Source organism: Silene latifolia, chromosome 2, assembly GCF_048544455.1.
Source record: "Silene latifolia isolate original U9 population chromosome 2, ASM4854445v1, whole genome shotgun sequence".
NCBI lineage: Eukaryota > Viridiplantae > Streptophyta > Magnoliopsida > Caryophyllales > Caryophyllaceae > Silene > Silene latifolia.
The window spans coordinates 39,158,338-39,177,030 of NC_133527.1; the positions used below are offsets into that span (position 1 = coordinate 39,158,338).

The 18,693-nt window shown below is 39.3% G+C and overlaps 1 protein-coding gene and 1 long non-coding RNA gene across 2 annotated transcripts; both read right to left on the minus strand.

Annotated features, from left to right (window-relative positions):
• Positions 1 to 1,019, minus strand: LOC141629337 (uncharacterized). Its single transcript, XR_012537271.1, has 2 exons — positions 532 to 1,019; positions 1 to 344 (listed from the first exon to the last, which is right to left on the minus strand). It is a non-coding gene; the product is annotated as an uncharacterized LOC141629337 (long non-coding RNA).
• Positions 1,020 to 13,040: 12,021 nt separating this feature from the next.
• LOC141639892 (uncharacterized) lies at positions 13,041 to 13,850 on the minus strand. The gene has a single exon (XM_074448878.1). The coding sequence runs from the start codon at positions 13,848 to 13,850 to the stop codon at positions 13,041 to 13,043; it is 810 nt and encodes a 269-aa protein (XP_074304979.1).
• Between the last annotated feature and the right edge of the window lie 4,843 nt (positions 13,851 to 18,693).

An 18,693-nucleotide genomic window follows, 5' to 3' on the forward strand; every position in this document is an offset into this window, starting at 1 on the left:
AAGCAAAATCATGGCAACTAGAAAGGAAAATAGGGGTATTACAATTGATTTCAAATATGGACGAATATCGATTCTTAGTCTATCCAAATAGCGAGCCCTATCAAGCACTTCTCAGATAGGTTATCCTTAATGAACCCAACCTGGGAGCAGACAGCTAATGTGCCTGCTTTCAGTAAGTGATTCGAGGTTTTTTCTTGCCTGAATGGGTTATCATTGTAAACACAAGTTCACAACCGTGTCCGATAATCCCAGATAACAGGATGCATGCTCCAACACGGGAACACTTGAGGAAGGGAAACCAAGTTAGTGCAAATGTAAAGAGCACCGTCCTAGTTGTCCGGTACCTGACAGCAGATATCAACAAGCGGTATTTGTAAGAATATCACGATAGCAGGCAGGCATGATTGATGATTCATCAATTATGCAATTTAATCACATACAAGAAAGAGCGAACATTGAAATTTACGAACAACAATGTTAACATAGCGGAACTAACAAACAAAGAGCATATGTAGTTATATATGTACATACCAGAATTTAAATTCGTAAACCCTGCGAACAAGAGAGTCAAGCTGGTCTGGGGATAATTTGTGGCGGAAAAATTCGTTGATACAGGGCTCTAAGCGTATGAGTTGATAATCAGGAGTTAAATGGACAATACCTGCCCAATCGGAAGATTCCCAAACCGATAGGGTATCTAGAGACAAGTAGAATATGAGGTCTCGAAAGCAGACACACCCTGAAACATAGGTGAGCAAGTAGTAGCCAGGATCATAGTATAATATCCTGACAGCATGAGCCATAACAATTGCTGAGGTCAGACCCCATCTAAATACTTGGTTAGACTCTCCTCTTACCGAATAATCTTCTTCCGTTCTTTCTACATACTTGCTTTTTCGCTCTGCCCGTATCTGATTCCACACTCTCACCAATCCCAATCCCGATCCTGATGATAACATGCTATTGTTATTATTATTACTATTATAATCAGTTTGATAGCGGTAATTGTTGAGAGAGCTGATAAGTTTGGTCTCCTCGTTAACATGCGGTTTCATGGCGATCGGATCGCCAAGCAACCAGGGATGGCCCCAAACCTGCATCTTTGCAACCATTGATTGCTACGGTTACAGTTACCTCTTGTTTTTTAGGGTTCAATTCACTCGATAAGCAGGATGAGGATTCTCAACCTGCTCCACTGGTGTGTCCTCATTGAGTTGGATTACCCTTTTATACTCCCTCTTATTCATCTTTTTCTTCCCCTTTGGATGGGGCACAATATTTAAGGAAGAGAATAAAATATGAATTGTGAATTGGGTGGGGTTTGGTGATAGGAGAGAGGAATGAATAAAATAAGGAATTGTGAGTTGGGTGGAGTTTGGTGATAGGAGAGAGAAATGAATAATTATGAATTAAATAAGGAATTGTGAGTTGGGTGGGGTTTGGTAATAGGAGAGAGGAATGAATAAAATAAGATTAAATGTTTCCAAAAAAGGAAAGGGGAAGAAAATCTGAATAATCCGTTTTAGGAAATAGGGAAGAAAATAGAGAATAGGAGGGAGTATATCTTTATTATGTCTATTAGAAGACGCGTCGACGGCCCGGGACACGGATTTGTACGGATTTCCTAAGCTTTTTTTACAATATACTCCGTATAAAATGGAAAAAAAAAGAAGTAAAAAGTATGCCATATTTAATATTAATATTTTAATCATATTAAATGGTTATACTAATTCTATTAACACAATGATAGAAACTTATTTAAAAATTAAAACTATAAAAGGTATATAAATTTGATTTATAATTCTTTTTGTAATTTAAAGTACTAACTAGTAAATCTCAAGACTATTGACCTCTCCATACCTATCTAACAATTCAAGCCACATTTCTTTAGCATTAGCAACATATTTCGGGGTTTCACCAATTTCAGGTTCTAAAAGTTTGTAATCCAACGCATAATCAAAAGGTCACATCTCCTCCATTGCTGATACGTATTAGTTGTCTTAGCAGGTACTCTATATTAACAGTATATCAAATAATATAGCAATCACTCCTCAAAAATAGCAAACTATTATTCTGTAAATCATAATCCCTCTAACCTAGCAATTATCTTTGTAATTATAGCAATAGCATAATTGTATAATCTCCTCTCCTAAATTAGGTGTACAAAGCTCCCTATAAATATTGTATATGTGTTCAGAAATTAATTAAGCAATTCATTCTTCATAAACCTATTGTCTTTTTTTTTTGGTAAAATGTGAGTATTATATATATCATAGGAATGTCTCAATTACAAAATAAAGGCCAAAACCTTTCCATAAACTAGAGAAATTTCAAGCTCTCTAACCAAACTAACTCATGAGTGTTCAGCTTCCTCTTATCCCTTTCTTTTACCCTCCTCTTCATGTCATCACATATCAGCAATGCAATACAACCAGGCCTGATGACCAGCTGCTCTATACGACATTTATTCCTCTGCTGCCACACATGATACATAGCACTCAATATCATAGCATTCTTAACCCTCCTCTGCGTTTTCAGGCCACTGTTACTGATGCACCAATGCAGGACATCACTTGCAGGAAATGTAAGTCCAGAAGCATGTTCTTATATGCATAAACCTATTGTCTTATATGGTATCAACGAGTCTTCAAAGATCCAACCCACTCCGTCCCAAACGCAATTCTTTCAAACGACAAAAACACCAACTGTCCCACCCTATCTCTACCATGACTAACACCCAAAACGACACCATCATCAACAACCCCCACGACGCTGCAAAACCCCTCACGGCCCCCAACCTTAGCCATGTCGTGAAACTTAACTCCCTTAACTACACCACGTGGCGATTTCAACTCACCAATATACTGTTTGGTTTAAGCCTTTTAGGCTTTCTCGATGGCTCCGAATCCGCACCCCCTGCAACCGTACTGGATGCCGCCAAACAGGAGACTCCAAACCCTGCTCATCTGTCTTGGTTAAAACAAGACGGACTCATACTCGGTGCTCTTATGGGCACCATAACCTCCGCCCTACAAACCTTGATCGTTAGGGCTAAAACTGCGAAGGAAGCCTGGGACATTCTTGCCCAGACTTATGCCAACCCGTCGCGTATCCACATTCAACAAATTAAAACCAAATTTGATTCGATATCCAAAACCACGGATCAAACCATAACCGAGTATATTCACTCGATAAAAGCGTGCGTGGATCAACTTGCTCTTATGGGCAAAATACTTGATCCCGAAGACGTCATTTCGAGAGTCCTTAATGGCCTCGATTATGAACTCTATAAACCTGTTATCGACACAATCCGAGCCCGTGACACACTAATACCGTTTGAGGCGCTCCATGAAAAACTCTTGCAACAGGAACTACTTATTCAACACAACCCACCCACTAACCATTATCCACCATCTGCCAATCCTGCTTTCAAAAACCACAGCAACCATCGATACAATAATCGATCCTCTGCCACCTACAACAACCAACCTCAACCTACTGCTCCACAAAACAATCAATCCAACGCTCGTCCTTTCAAAGGTCGGTGCCAATGGTGCCGCGAAACCGGTCATGTAATCGCCAACTGCCCATATTTCCGCAAACTCTTTCCAAACATTACCTTCCCTGCCCCACCACCAAACCGTCACCATCAACCCTACCCTCAAGCCAACACCGCGGCTGTCCACAATAGCCACTCGGCTCCCAACCCCAATTACTTGCCTGACAGTGGTGCAAGTCACCACGTGACCCATGACTTGGACACACTCGTTTTTCACTCCCCTTACTCCGGCCTAGATGAGCTTCTGATCGGAGACGGTTCCGGCCTACCAATCGCCAACACATGTACTCTCGCTTTAGACGGACTCAATTTAAATAACGTCCTTCATGTTCCTAAAATATCGCGCAATATTATTTCTATATCTCAACTATGTCGAGACAATAAAGCATATGTCATTTTCTCACATAATTGTTTCTTTGTTAAGGCGATGGCAACGGGAACGACGCTCCTCCAGGGCCGCGTTAGAGACGGGATCTATGAGTGGTGTCCTCCAAAACCGAGAACTTACAATGCTACCAAAGGACCCGCTCCATTGTCTTTACATCATAGACTAGGGCACCCTTCATATGATGTAATTAAGACCATTAATAAAAATTTGCATTTTTCTATTGATAATTTTGATCACTGTGAATCTTGCAATATTGTTAAAAGCAAGAAACTACCCTTTTCGCATTCATCGTTTCGAACCACCAAACCACTACAACTTATGTTCTCTGATCTTTGGACGAGCCCAGTATCGTCCTTCGATCACTTTAAGTATTACATATATTATATTCGTCGACCACTTCAGTAAATATATTTGGATGTAGCCACTTAAACGAAAACCCGATACAAACCAAGTATTTATTCAATTTAAAGCTATTGTAGAAAAATATTTTAACAAACCAAGTAAACATTTTTTTTCCGACAATGGCGGTGAGTACGTTAAATTAAATTCAACTCTTCTTAACAATGGAATCTCGCACTCCACATCTCCTCCGCATACTCCGGAACATAACGGATATGCCGAAAGACGACATCGTCACATAGTAGAAACGGGCTTAGCCCTCCTCAAACACGCCAAGCTACCCACAAAGTATTGGCCATTTGCCTTTAGCACCGCCACCTATCTTATAAATCGACTTCCCACTCGGTCTCTACAAGGAAAGTCACCTTACTTTATGCTTCATAATAAGCAACCAGACTATCACAACCTACACAACTTTGGTTGTCTATGCTATCCGTGGCTACGGCCCTACACCAAACACAAATTGGAAGATCGTTCCATTCCATGTGTCTTTGTAGGCTATTCCACCACACAAAGTGCCTTTCATTGCCTCGACCCAAAGACTCACCGTATCTACACCTCTCGCCATGTCAAATTTTATGACGACATCTACCCTTTCGCCACCATATCGACTGCAACCCTTCCATCTCCAACCACTGAAGAATGGACTACCTTCTCCCTCCACATTCTTCCTCCTTCCCCTACCCCATCACCTACGGTCCCTCTGCCCGAGCAACCCCAAATCCCTCGCTCAAAGCACCCCATTAACATAGTCTACTCTCGTCGACCTCCCTCAACCTCCACGCCCTCTGTTGACTCCACCTCGACAGAAACAATCCCGCCTAACACCACTACCCCATCCACAACAGCCGCCCCAATCATCAATCCCACACCCACCACAACTCCCTCCATTCCAAGCACATCTCGCCCTAAGACTAAACCACCTCCACCACCCAAAACTGTCACCACCCGCCTTGCCAACAACATTCGCGTTCCAAACCTAAAATATGCACAGCTCGCCCTCAAAGCGGCACTACCCACGACCCTTCCTAACACCGTCAAACAGGCACTCGTCCTCCCTCATTGGCGACAAGCGATGCAGGAAGAGTACGATGCACTAATCCGCAACAATACATGGACATTAGTTCCGCGCTCATCTGCCCAAAATATTGTTGGTTGTAAATGGGTATATCGAAACAAGTTTAATCCCGATAGAACCCTTAAACAACATAAGGCACGTCTCGTTGCAAAAGGCTTTCATCAACGACCCGGCATTGACTATAACGAAACCTTCAGTCCTGTTATCAAACCTACCACCGTTCGTTTAATTCTATCTATTCCTGTTGCTAAAAATTGGCCTCTCCGTCAACTTGATGTTAATAATGCATTTTTACAAGGCACCCTGACGGATGATGTATTTATGACACAACCACCCGGATTCATTGACCAATCCAAACCTGAATTTATTTGTAAATTACAGAAAGCCATTTATGGGCTGAAACAAGCTCCTCGAGCTTGGTATACTGAGCTGAAGTCATATTTAATCACCATCGGTTTTATTCAATCCATCTCAGACCCATCCTTATTTATTTTACAAACCAATACAACCTATATCTACATGCTTATCTATGTTGACGATATAATTATTACCGGACCAGATTTATCTAAACTACAAACCTTTATCACTAATCTCTCTACTCGGTTCTCCCTTAAAGACCTAGGACCATTATCCTATTTCCTTGGCATTGAAGTAACCCCAAATGACCTCGGTCTTCACTTAAGCCAATCCAAGTATATACTTGACCTCCTCACGAAACATCACATGGCAGATGCCAAACCAAACACCACTCCCATGGCTGCTTCACCTCCACTCCTACGCGAAGATGCCAAACCTATTCATGATCAAACCACTTATCGCGCTATAGTTGGGAGCTTACAATATTTGTCTCTCACTAGACCCGACATTGCCTTTACTGTAAATCGTCTTGCTCAATTTCTCCACCATCCTACAGTCACTCATTGGACAGCCCTGAAACGGCTCCTTCGTTACCTTCAGGGAACCAAACACCACGGTATTCAGCTGCATAAAAATAACCCTCTATGTCTTCACACGTTTTGTGATGCTGACTATGGCGGTGATAAAGACAATTATCTTTCCACCACAGGTTACATAGTTTACCTTGGTCGAAACCCGATTTCTTGGTCCTCCAAGAAACAAATTGGAGTTGCTCTGTCCACCACTGAAGCTGAGTTCCGCGCTGTAGCCTCGGTCACAACCGACACACTGTGGCTTCGTAACCTTCTCTCTGAGCTGCGCATCCAAGTCACCAAACCACCGGCCATCTTTTGTGACAATCTATCCGCTACTCTCTACGCCAAAAACCCCGTCTTCCACTCCAGAATGAAGCACATGGCTATCTCTTTCCACTTCGTCAAACAGCAACTCCAGGAAGGCAACATTCGTCTCTCCCACGTTGCCAGCAAAGATCAAATAGCAGACATCCTTACCAAGCCACTGCACAAACATCAACATCAATCGTTACGAGACAAGCTTGGCCTTATCACAAGAACGTCCAACTTGAGGGGGCGTATTAACAGTATATCAAATAATATAGCAATCACTCCTCTAAAATAGTAAACTATTATTCTGTAAATCATAATCCCTCTAACCTAGCAATTATCTTTGTAATTATAGCAATAGCATAATTGTATAATCTCCTCTCCTAAATTAGGTGTACAAAGCTCCCCATAAATATTGTATATGTGTTCAGAAATTAATTAAGCAATTCATTCTTCATAAACCTATTGTCTTATACTCTACATGTACCGTCAACAAATCCTTCTTTGTTTTTTTTGCAATTAAAGCATTATAAACCTCTCGTTTCCACTGAAGAAAACTATTATTTTCATTGAATTTAATCTCAGACAATTTCAATGTTGGATGATCAGTGTTAGAGATGTATAATGAATCATTAAGAACAGCACATGGATAACAACAGAGGCACTAGTATCAGATGACATGATTACACAGAAACTAAGCTAATATATCAATGAGAATAGAATGCAGATAAGAACAAGCAAGAATTACTGATAAAACGAAGATAAAATGATCAAGAATTGAAGAATTTTACGGAAGCGAAGAAAAGTAAAAGATCGAGAAGAACAAATCTCACAAACTGGTGAACAAATTCAGCAGAGATAACCAGAATCAAACAGATTAAACCAAAATCAAGCCCCTGGTTCGTCTGATACCATGTGAAGATGTACATTCTCCATTGTTGATCATGTAGAAGCTTAGAGTTTGATGTATGATTTAGGAGAGTTTGTTATAAAGAGAAGTAAGAGAGAGAAGTTGTTATGATTATATTTCATGAAGTTAGTTATTACAATTCTGTTGATGCTACTAATACACAAGTGATGTAACTATCTTCTAACTAACTTTATAGCTTACATCATCATTAGTTCATATGAGCCATGGAAAAGAGTTTTTGGCCCAGATTACTACTTGAATGGTCTACGGTTCTACCTACGGGTTTCGATCGTCATTGGCTACGAAAATATTGTTATCCTGTCAAATTCTAGTATTAAAAAATCCAATTCTTTTAGTGTGGTTTCCGAGTTGTATAACGCCGACACAAATAAAAGTGCAAATGTTCACTGAAACAGAAAGTTGGTCTTACTCTTTTCCTGCTTCAGATGATTTTCCAACATTGGATAGTGAATTACGAGTCGGACCAATCTGTGAATCGAGCGAGCTACACTTGCGTGCAATGATGTGGTGGTGAACCTCTCATTCGAATTCAGTGCCCTCTGAACCGTGCAGTAGAGTTCCTAATCACACGGCTCACCAACAAGAATTCAATAATCTAACGTGAAGAAAGGAGTCTCTGTGGGCGTTTTTCTTTAATAGAATCTATCTCAATTGAGATTTTCTTGGTTTGGTGGTAATAAGGCGTAGAGCTAAGTAGCCGAGAACTAAGACATATGATCTGTCACGACACACTACCACAGTACTACTAAGTTATATACTTATATCCTTTCACTGCTCCCATCAAGAAATAGAAATGACTAATTCTATGGTAAATGGACGAGAAACTCAACGGCACTATTATTATAGTCTTGAACAACTTGAAGCCGAGACTTCTTTTCGCACTACTACGGATACGAAAAAAACGGGACGATTTAGATTCAATTGTCAACTCCCCTATTAGAAATCGGATTGACTACGTATTTGACCATAGCATATGCTTTCATAAAATAGTGTACGATTTTACCAATCTAAATCAAGCAGGTTTACCATGAAGAAGATTTGGTTAATCCCAAAATGATTTGGGGTCGGCTGACATGAATCATCCTTTAGCACCGTAAGAAAATGACTCGATATTAAAAAATAATATATAGAGGAAGCAGAACCAAGTTAAGATGATACTGTAATACCCGTATTTTATTTACCTCGGTTGAAAACTAGTCAACAGTAAATGAGAAAATATATTTTATAAAATTATATTGATTCTACGAGTTATGTTATAAGACGACATTTATATGGTGATGTAGACACCTCATTTATGCACCTCCTCCAAAACATTTGTTTTTAAAAACTCGCATTTTCCGCTGTAATATTTGTGTTTATTTTAGGGTTATTTCATAAAAATAATTCATCCTATTGGTGATTTGCAATAAACATTCCATATTATTAAGAATCACAATTAAATCCAACCTAAGCACCATACCTTTTATAACGAATCAACTCACATTTTTTGATGTCTACGTTGAAATATTTGATAGTTTTTGGACAACCTAGCTTGTATATGTGAAGTTTATCTGTTTATGTGTAATATTTTCAAGTGATGAATCAAGAACTTGGTTTATTTGATACACATAAACATTACAAAATATCAGATGGTTCGTTATTAAAAGGTATGATGTTTAAGTTGGATTTAATTGGGATTATTGATAGGATGGAGTGATTATTGGAGACCACCAATAAGATGAATTATTGTTATGAAATAACCCTTTATTTTATTGTATAATCGGGAGGGTTCACAATGGCACTACCAGAAAGTAGGCCTTTTCCAACCGCCTATAACAAATGGGTCGCATCATTGATAGCTAATCATAACAACTCAGTCGGGTCAAAGCGGGTTTGGGTTGTGTCATATCAATAACCAATTCGAGTAAGTTAAAGATCATGTTCGGTGAGCAACATGTACATATATATATACCTGATTTACTTCTTGTTTGACTACTTCAATTGTAAAGAATGATGATACTTTTTCAGTTACGGTTGTAACTAATTACAAGACCAACTTAATCTGACATGAACGATGATATTCAACCTACAATATTCAAATGTAGTATGAGCACAACCATTTTCCCTTGTTTCGAAAGTTGAACTGATTATAGTGATCTGGCCAATCACTAACTCTAAGTACATTTAAGGAGTAGTGTAGAGAAGGATAATCACTTATTTATTGTGTTACAAAGAGAAGGACAATATAAAAATAAACAGTTAAGAAAGCAAGTTAGCAGGGAAAGCTATTTAACGAATGAGTTGGTAAGCCTTTTAATTGTAAAATTTAGATGTTCGGGTCCTTAAATGGAAAAAAAAAAGCAAAGTACAAGTCCTTATTTTCCCCTTGCATGTTCTTTTCTTCTTTTTTATTGTCTGTTTTTGTTCTACTTTCCTGCACTTCAATAGATTTCTAATCATGCACCGATCATTTTTCAAAGTGATTTTACTATGTTATAAAGAGGTAAACCCTACAAATTGGAGGCATGTAATGGTGAATATGATGATTGTCTTTATAATATTCAAATTGAATGAAATAATCTAATTATTAGCTCATTTTCGTTTACAAAAATCATCCTCAGTGCGTAAAAGCGTGAATACTTGTCACTGAACAAGAGGAATTAGTGGTTATCTAAATGGTTTGATTTTGACAATTGTCTACGAAATGGAATGGAATGGAATAAGTGTTGAGCGATTATGACATTAACTCTTTCAATCAGATTTGTTTAAAGTTGCGGAATATTCTAAGAACTATGTAATATAATAGAAACGACCATCTAAGATCAAATGGGCTATTGATGATTTGATGGTGATACCTCTTCAAATATATACAAGAATATTTATAACGCTTAATTTTACGTATTTTTAGCCCACGTTTTATCTCTTATTTAATCGATTTAATAACTCGAGTTAGCGTTATTACTTATTTTAGAATAAAATAGAATAGGATTGGATTTATGGTGATTTGTGTCAATCTATGTTGTTTTCCGGGATTTGGTATTTGCTTCCGTTACTTTACTTGGTAGGTATTAAAAGAGGCCAGATCAGCGAATGATAAAGCAAAATAAGACCAGGTCAAAAGGAGAAAAAGAGGAGCAAAGCCAAATCGTGCTCCACTTTCACTCTAGCGAATTCGACTCTGCTGCAAAAATCGATCGAGCTCCGTCAATTCAAGTCACCACCAGTCTCAGGCTTGGCTCCATTGAATCTCCAATCAAATCTGTTCCCCATTATGGTTCATCACAGGTGTTCACGAATACACTGTCAACCGCGAGGTTGAGTAGGAATAACTAACAACAGTAGATGACAATAACAATATGAATATGCATGATATGACTTAATAGAACCATTCAGCCGAGTTCATCACTCGCAACACTATTCATCCCGCCAATCCCTGGTTAGGGCAGCCTAAACCCAAAGGTGAGAAAACACACTACATTATTATAAAGTAATGTCTGCCTCAACACACAGTTGATAAATATCCACTAAACGGTCTGCAGAACCAGCATGGGGCCTGCCTCGAGAATGCACGATTATAATCGTCTGCCAGAATAAATCTGATAACCACTATACATTACTATAAATAATGTCTGCCAGAATAAATCTGATAACTGATGCAAATGCCATCCTTATACGAATGCAACGATAAATAATAATAATCAACCGGATATAATCCACAATAATCAACCACAACGATATAACAAGTATACTTCCAACCACAATACCCATGTGAAATACAATAATAACAACCAGTTGAGTAGTTATCCTACCTCGAGAGCAAGCAGTCCAATTACGCAATCCAATAAAATAGCTCCTCACAATACTGTCACCTAATAGTAATAATGTTTATAATTACTAATTAATTAAATAAATTAATTATATATCAACTACTTTAATTATATTCCATCAATTATAATTTATTACCTTCTATTATTATTTAATAATTTATAAATTATATTCATTAATCAAATTAATTAATATATTATTATTATTAAAGGTCCACGATATTAAAACCCGATTTAAATACAATCCCGAGTCACCCAAGCAAAACCCGTCTTAAACAAAAAAGTCAACCCAATCATTCAAACCCCAAAAACACGTGAGATCATCACCCACATACATACTTCATACACGGTTTTCAACCGTGTATAACACCCTTCATTCAACCTTTTTTTTCCGCTCCACCACCGACCACCAATGGCTCCACCACCGCCTGCCATCTCAAGCCCGCGACATGACCCACCCCGTTAACCACCTTATGAACCGTCCTAACCAGGCCATAAAATCACGCCCTAAACAGCCCCTCAACAACCGGACACAAACACCTCAACACACCCACTCATCACCTTACACCACCCCAAGACCACCAGTGGCCACCACTGGCCACGACCCATCACGGCAACCCACAACCACCAAAACCGACACTAACAGCCACTATATCCCAAGTCCCTTGTTTTCGCGTTTTCCGACTGCCACCACCACCTGCAACCGCCAAAACAACCCCAAAATGGTCGACTCAAACACCCGGTTCTATCCCACCATACCCAGGTCAAGACAACGAGTATCCAAACGATTCCATCGTGTTTAAGCATACTCTGCCTAGCTCGTGTTTCCGGCCACCCACCGTACCAAACGCCAGCAACAACCACCCAAAAACCACCACCAAGTGGTCGACTCACACCCCTGGTCTCAACCCTAGTCTCAGTTAGGATTGGTCATACGCAACAAGGGTCAAAATCGATTCCTATGTATTATTTACCCTAACAAACACCACCACAAAACGCTGGTCAAACACCCCATTTCTGACGGTCAACGGAGGTCCAACGTAGGTCCGGTCACCCCCTGGTGTGTCCCACGGTCAAGGTCACGGTCAAAACAAGTCCTATGTTGGTCTAATTTACGAGTTAGAACATTGCAAAGTATATACATGAGACGATTTTAAAGTATTACCTTGAGGCGATAAATTGATTTTGCTAAATTCCTCCTTTTTCCGTCTTTAGGTCTCCCTTCTCTCTTCAATCAATTATTTTCATATTCTTATGAAGAATAAATTCTATTGTTGTAGGTTGTCTTCTATTTATATAGGTAGGTTAAGCTTATATGGGAATCAATTAGGAAAAATATGTAGTTACCAATTTACCATATTATTATTATTTTATTATTAAATCCTGTTTCGAATCCCGACTACCACTCATACTACTATACTAGGCCTAATATAATCAGCCCATATCTATTTCACACGGCCCAAGGCCTTATTACTAGCTAAGCCCAATTCCCGACTTGCTTATTTATTTTATTATTTCATTAACGTCTTATTTGCATTTTTTGGTAGAATGTGAAAATTCTCATTAAGCTCAACAATCAATCAAGTTACAAGATTCATCATATCATAAAGTTACATAGCTCTTCAATACAAACTTTCCTCACTACATAGCTCTCACATTAGCACTCAATAAGAGGTTCCTAGCTGCTAGCCAGGGACGACTTTTAAGTAGATTTGCTTCAGATTGAAGCACTTGCAGTCTGAACTTAACCATACTTTGAATCTGCTGCAATACTCTATTTGGTCTAGGAATGCATCCATCATGTTTTGCAGAATTCCTACACACCCATATGCTGTAAATCAGACTCGCAATACAGGCCATGACAACCTGTTTCTTCAACAAGCTCCTGAACTTCCAGTGCAACATATCATCCAGGGAAAACCTGGTCCAATTCAGTCCCAGCCACTGACTCACCAATTGCAAGCACTGCCTGCTAAACTGACAATAAAAAAATAAATGATCCTGAGATTCTGGGCCTGTAGCACAAATGCAGCACACGCCATCTAAAATCACCCCAAATCTAAGAAGCCGCTGCTTAGTAAGTAGCCTATTCTTTGCAAAAAGCCAAGAAATGAAGTTAACTTTAGGTAGGCATAAGCGATTCCAAACAAAAGGATTCCAAGGCACCTGAACTCTAGCAGACATCAAGCAATCATAAGTCTGCTGAGTAGTGAAAGGCTTCTGAACCCAGGTATGGATATTCATAACCAGCTTCAGTTTATCCTTGACCTTGCATATTTGGCGCCACACCCAACTGGAGTTAACAGTAGGAGAATAATTCCACCAGTCATCCTGTTTAATGTAAATATGATGTACCCAACGCACCCAGAGGCTGTCCTTCTTATTAGCAATCCACCAGGAGTATTTGGCAATACTTGCCACATTCCAGAAAAAGCAATCAGCTATTCCCATACCTCCTTTAGATTTGTCCTGGAAGCAGCTCTCCCAAGACACTGCAGGGACTCTATGGTACTCATAAACGTCTTATTTGCAATTATTATTAAAAATATCATTAATTAATTATTTAAATTACATAAAGTATTCTCATGAATTATTATCAAAATACGGGGTATTACATTTCTCTCTATAAGATTTTTGTGGATTTTCTGAGATATTGAATAAATAAGATGGTGGTTAAGGTGAGGGAGAGTATATATAATGGTAGGTGGAAGTGTATACATATGTATGCGTAATAATAATATTGTTTTATTATTCCGTCTCATACATAACTCGTAGAAATATAATATAATATATATAATTATAAAATACGGGTATTACATTATGCTAAAAAAATCCTCTAGTGAGAGAAAATCCTCTGTTTTTTGAAATGTCGAACTCCAATGGTGGTCTTCCGCCGGAGTCCAGTCCCCAAACGAATAATCTCTCCGCCATTGTTTCTCCCCCCGGGCAGGAAACCGACCATTTTCCTTCCCTCCCTAAGAATGCAAAGAGGAAAACGATGCATTTATCAGATTTCCTCGCCAACCCTACCTCTCAAACCAGTCCCACGGATCTGCATCCTACCAATAACGAGTATCAATCCCGAGCCCAACATCCCCAAACCCAGTCTAAGTCTTATACAGACATGGTGCAGGGCTTTGTTACGAATCCTATTTCCTCAGTTAACCCATTACTGGAAGATATCGAATTCGATTCAGAAGACGATGTTGAAAATGAAGAAGAAGAAGAGGACAAATTGTGTCCTAAAATCTGCCTTACAAAACAGGAGAAGGCCATTCTTCGTCAGCCCTGGCGGCATGCCCTCATCATCAAAATGTTTGATAAGAAAATCGGGTATCTTTCCCTAATGCGGAAATTACAAGCAAAATGGTTCGTCAAAGGCAAACTAACTTTGACGGATCTTACGGGCTCTTATTACGTTACTCGTTTCTCATCTCGGCAAGATTATGAATACGTTCTAACCCAAGGAACGTGGATGATTGACGATCATTACCTCATCATCCGAAAATGGATCCCCAATTTCGTTCCATCAGAGGACAGTATCAAGTTCCTAACTGCCTGGGTACGCATCACTAATTTGCCAGTGGAATATTTTAATGAGACATTTCTCAAAAAGGTAGGATCAAAAATAGGGAAAGTTATTAGAATCGATAAAAATACTGCCAATGCGGAGCGTGGCCAATTCACGAGATTAAGTGTTGAGGTGGATATTACTAAACCCTTGTAATACTCCGTATTTATGAGTCTTTGGGTACTCTATCGAGTAGCCCTTACTCTGTCGAGTAAGGGTAAGTTGCGAGATAAAATAGTTTCTGACCTGTTGGGTACTTGATCGAGTAGCTGGGGTACTCGATCGAGTAAAAGTACTCGATCGAGTACCTTGGGTACTCGATCGAGTGTCCGGTTTTCGGGGAGTTTTCTCGGGTTTTGTTAATTATGCGATTAAGGTATTTAAACATAGTCGTCATTGTTTTAAATCACTTTTACAAAACCTAAAACCCTGTTTAAGAGAGAAAGCAACCAGTTCATCTTCCTAATCGCATCCTTAGCAATTCCGGAGTTGAGGAAGGTCGGTTCTTGTCGTTATTCGTATCGTTGAGTTCCTGCGTCGAGGGTAAGCTTTTAATATAATTTTTATAATGTTTTGTTAAGTTTGGTTAAACCCTAACTTAGAGATTGGGGGTTTTGTGTGTAGTTTGTGATGTGTAGCCTCTATGTGTTATATGATAGGAGGAGGGTTCGTAGAAGAGACTTTTGATACAAATTTGTTGATACCGTCTGACTGTTGTGCTTTCCAAGTAGGATTTCCTACTCAGTATTAGTCCCATAATGGGATATTGGTGATGTGCTGTAGTTAGTTGTTTGATATGATGATTGTACTGTGTTTGTGGTTGTGATTGTTGTTGACGGTTCTCGAGATGCGTTCTCGGCTGAGTGGGGTCACTTGCGGGAGTGACTTCACGCCCTAGTTTCACCTTTCGTGGAACCCGCCACGGAAGGGGATGTGCACATTAATGGGACAGGGTTATCGCTCGGTATGATGAGCGGGGCTTAGGTGGGAACGGCTGCGGTCCCCCACTGGCAGGGCTGGTCTAGTGGACAGTCAGTATTGAGATGATGGGAGTTGGTTGGTGGTGTGTGTGTGTGTGTGTGACAGTTCAGTTGTCTGTTTATCTCATTGTTGATATATATAGTGAATTGTGTGATTAGTACTGACCCCGTTTAAATGTTTTAAAAACTGTGGTGATCCATTCGGGGTGGTGAGCGATTATTGAGCAGTGTGATATGACGCGTATGGGATAGCCTGGGATGAGTCATCACGTGGCGTTAGAAGTCTTCTTTGTGTCGGACGAAGTCTAGTAGCTTTGATAGTTTTAGTGTAGACCGTATGAGAACCTTGTAATTCTTTTTATTAGTTTTGGTTTGAACATGTAATCACTTAATCTATAATTACTTTAAAAGTACGTTTCTTTATTGTCTTATGATATTCAGTACCTCGGGCAACCGAGATGGTAGTGTCCTTATACCTGAGTGGTCCTGGTAAGGCACTTGGAGTATGGGGGTGTTACAAATGGTATCAGAGCGACGATTTTGGAACCTGTAACAAATAAACATAATGAACATAGGGAGTCTAATAAAACGAACCTGGTGTATGTGTAATGGGAGCCCCGGCTGATGCTAGGTTTTGGGTGAGTAGGCGCCCTCACTTCAAAATCTTGGCCCCATGATACTTAAGCCAGTCACATGGTATGGGAACGTGGAGTCCGTGTGTATATGTGCGACGTGTATGTTAATTGTGCTGTATATGGTTTGTTAAAAGCATGTTGCATGATAGTTGGTTGACATGTTGGTTGGAATCGTTGGAAAAGTATATGAGAATGATGAATGATATGGTAGAAAAAGAAAGTAGTTCGTATATGATGATGTGTGATGAAGTGGATTTGTAATGTTGTTGTATTAGCAACATGGAAATAGGATTTGTAGTGTATGGGTGCGGTTTGTGTTATGAAAAGTTATGAAAATTTAAAACATGCGGGTAATACATGGTTGAAAGTTGAATGTTATATGAGCATGATAGATGGTAATGTTTGACTTTTGGTAAGTAGTAACATGAAGAATAGAGGTTCAATGATATGTGTTTTATATAACGAATTGGATGAAAAGCATGATGGTTGTTTATAACGTGGCACTTGATAACACGAAGTAGATTATTTTGTTAATTGTAGGAGGAGTCGCGCAGATTTGAATGCGTAGTTGTAATCATAATGTTGAAATAATAATGAATGCATAGTACGTTAGGATATGTGAGATAACATTCGGGTAGTATTCGCGAGTCTGCATGACTCGATCGAGTGGGTTTGATTCGATCGAGTGGGTACTTGTTGTTATGTTGACCAGAATCGTGTTTTTGGGCACTCGATCGAGTACCTCGGGCACTCGATCGAGTATGGGGTCACTCGATCGAGTAGCCGGGCTACTCGGTCGAGTAAGTCAGAGATCAGAAGGTCTGTTTGGGTTTCGAGTCGGGGCACTCGATCGAGCATGTTAGGCACTCGATCGAGTAGCCTCAACTCGATCGAGTAGGTTACGTACTCGATCGAGTGGGGTCTGTCCGTGCAGTCATATGCGTATTTCGGGTCATATGTTTGTCTTTTGACATTCGTTGCATATTACGTTTAATTCAAAGGTGTTGTATTACTTCCTTATGCATTGTTTTACGTATGTGTTGGTCCTGAAGCGTAAGTTACCCAATCTTATGATGTAAAGAGTGGCACTATGATGAGTATGAGTTCGGTGGGGAGGACATGAGTTATATGTGATTATGATAGATGGTGGAAAAAGAAAAGGAAGATTGGAATAGTTTATTGAGGCATGGCGCACGTTTTGCGAGACGGGATGAGTGATATGATTATGTGTTGAGTAATGTAAAAATAAGTGAATATAGACAAGGGATGATGTGAGTATAATGAACGTGAGAATGAAAAGATTGAAAGTAAGAATGTGGAAAGTGGCAACTTGAGATGTGTAAAGAGTTAAGGAGGGAAATGGTTAGGAGTCGTGTGGGTTATGGATTTATGTAGTGAAAGTTCGTTTAAAGGGGTTGAGAAGAGTAATATATAGTGAGCTTTGTGGAGACATGTCGCGAGGTGTATTTGTAGACAGTGAGTGAGTTTGGGAGGTTTGGTTTATTAAAAGATGAAACTACTGTGTGATTTCCTTGGGTAATTAACGGTATTAAATGAATTCTGATTTCTAGAGATGTAAAAAGGGGGATGCAATTGTTTGAACATTAAATGTTGGTTCTATGGATAGATTAGTGGCAAGTATGAGTGATAGCATAATAAGAGAAGATCCATGGTAAGAAAGAGTGAGATGATGTCGGTAGAAAATAATGCAATTAAGTTTTGGAGCAACGAAGGGGTAACTGGATTTCTAAAGAGTTAGCTAGAAGGAATAAGGAGTTGAACTATTAATTGGTATTGTTGGTGTAAAGAGAAAAGAAGGATAAAAGTAAGCTGAGGAAAATGTTCACCGGAGCTATGTGATATAAAGATAAGAAATCATCGAAATATGTGATGGTATCACGAGGATGTTAGCTAAAGGTTATATAGGAGTTTCAGGGCAACATGATTGGTAATGAGTTACGGGGAATTAAGGGAGTAAGAAGTTGGTGGAGTATTGGCACGATACGAGATATTTGGTGGAGAGTTGGATGACAATACAAATAAGATAGCATTGGGAATAATGTTGAGGTAATTTTGTGGATGGGTTTGATGTTCGTTATTTGCAATGT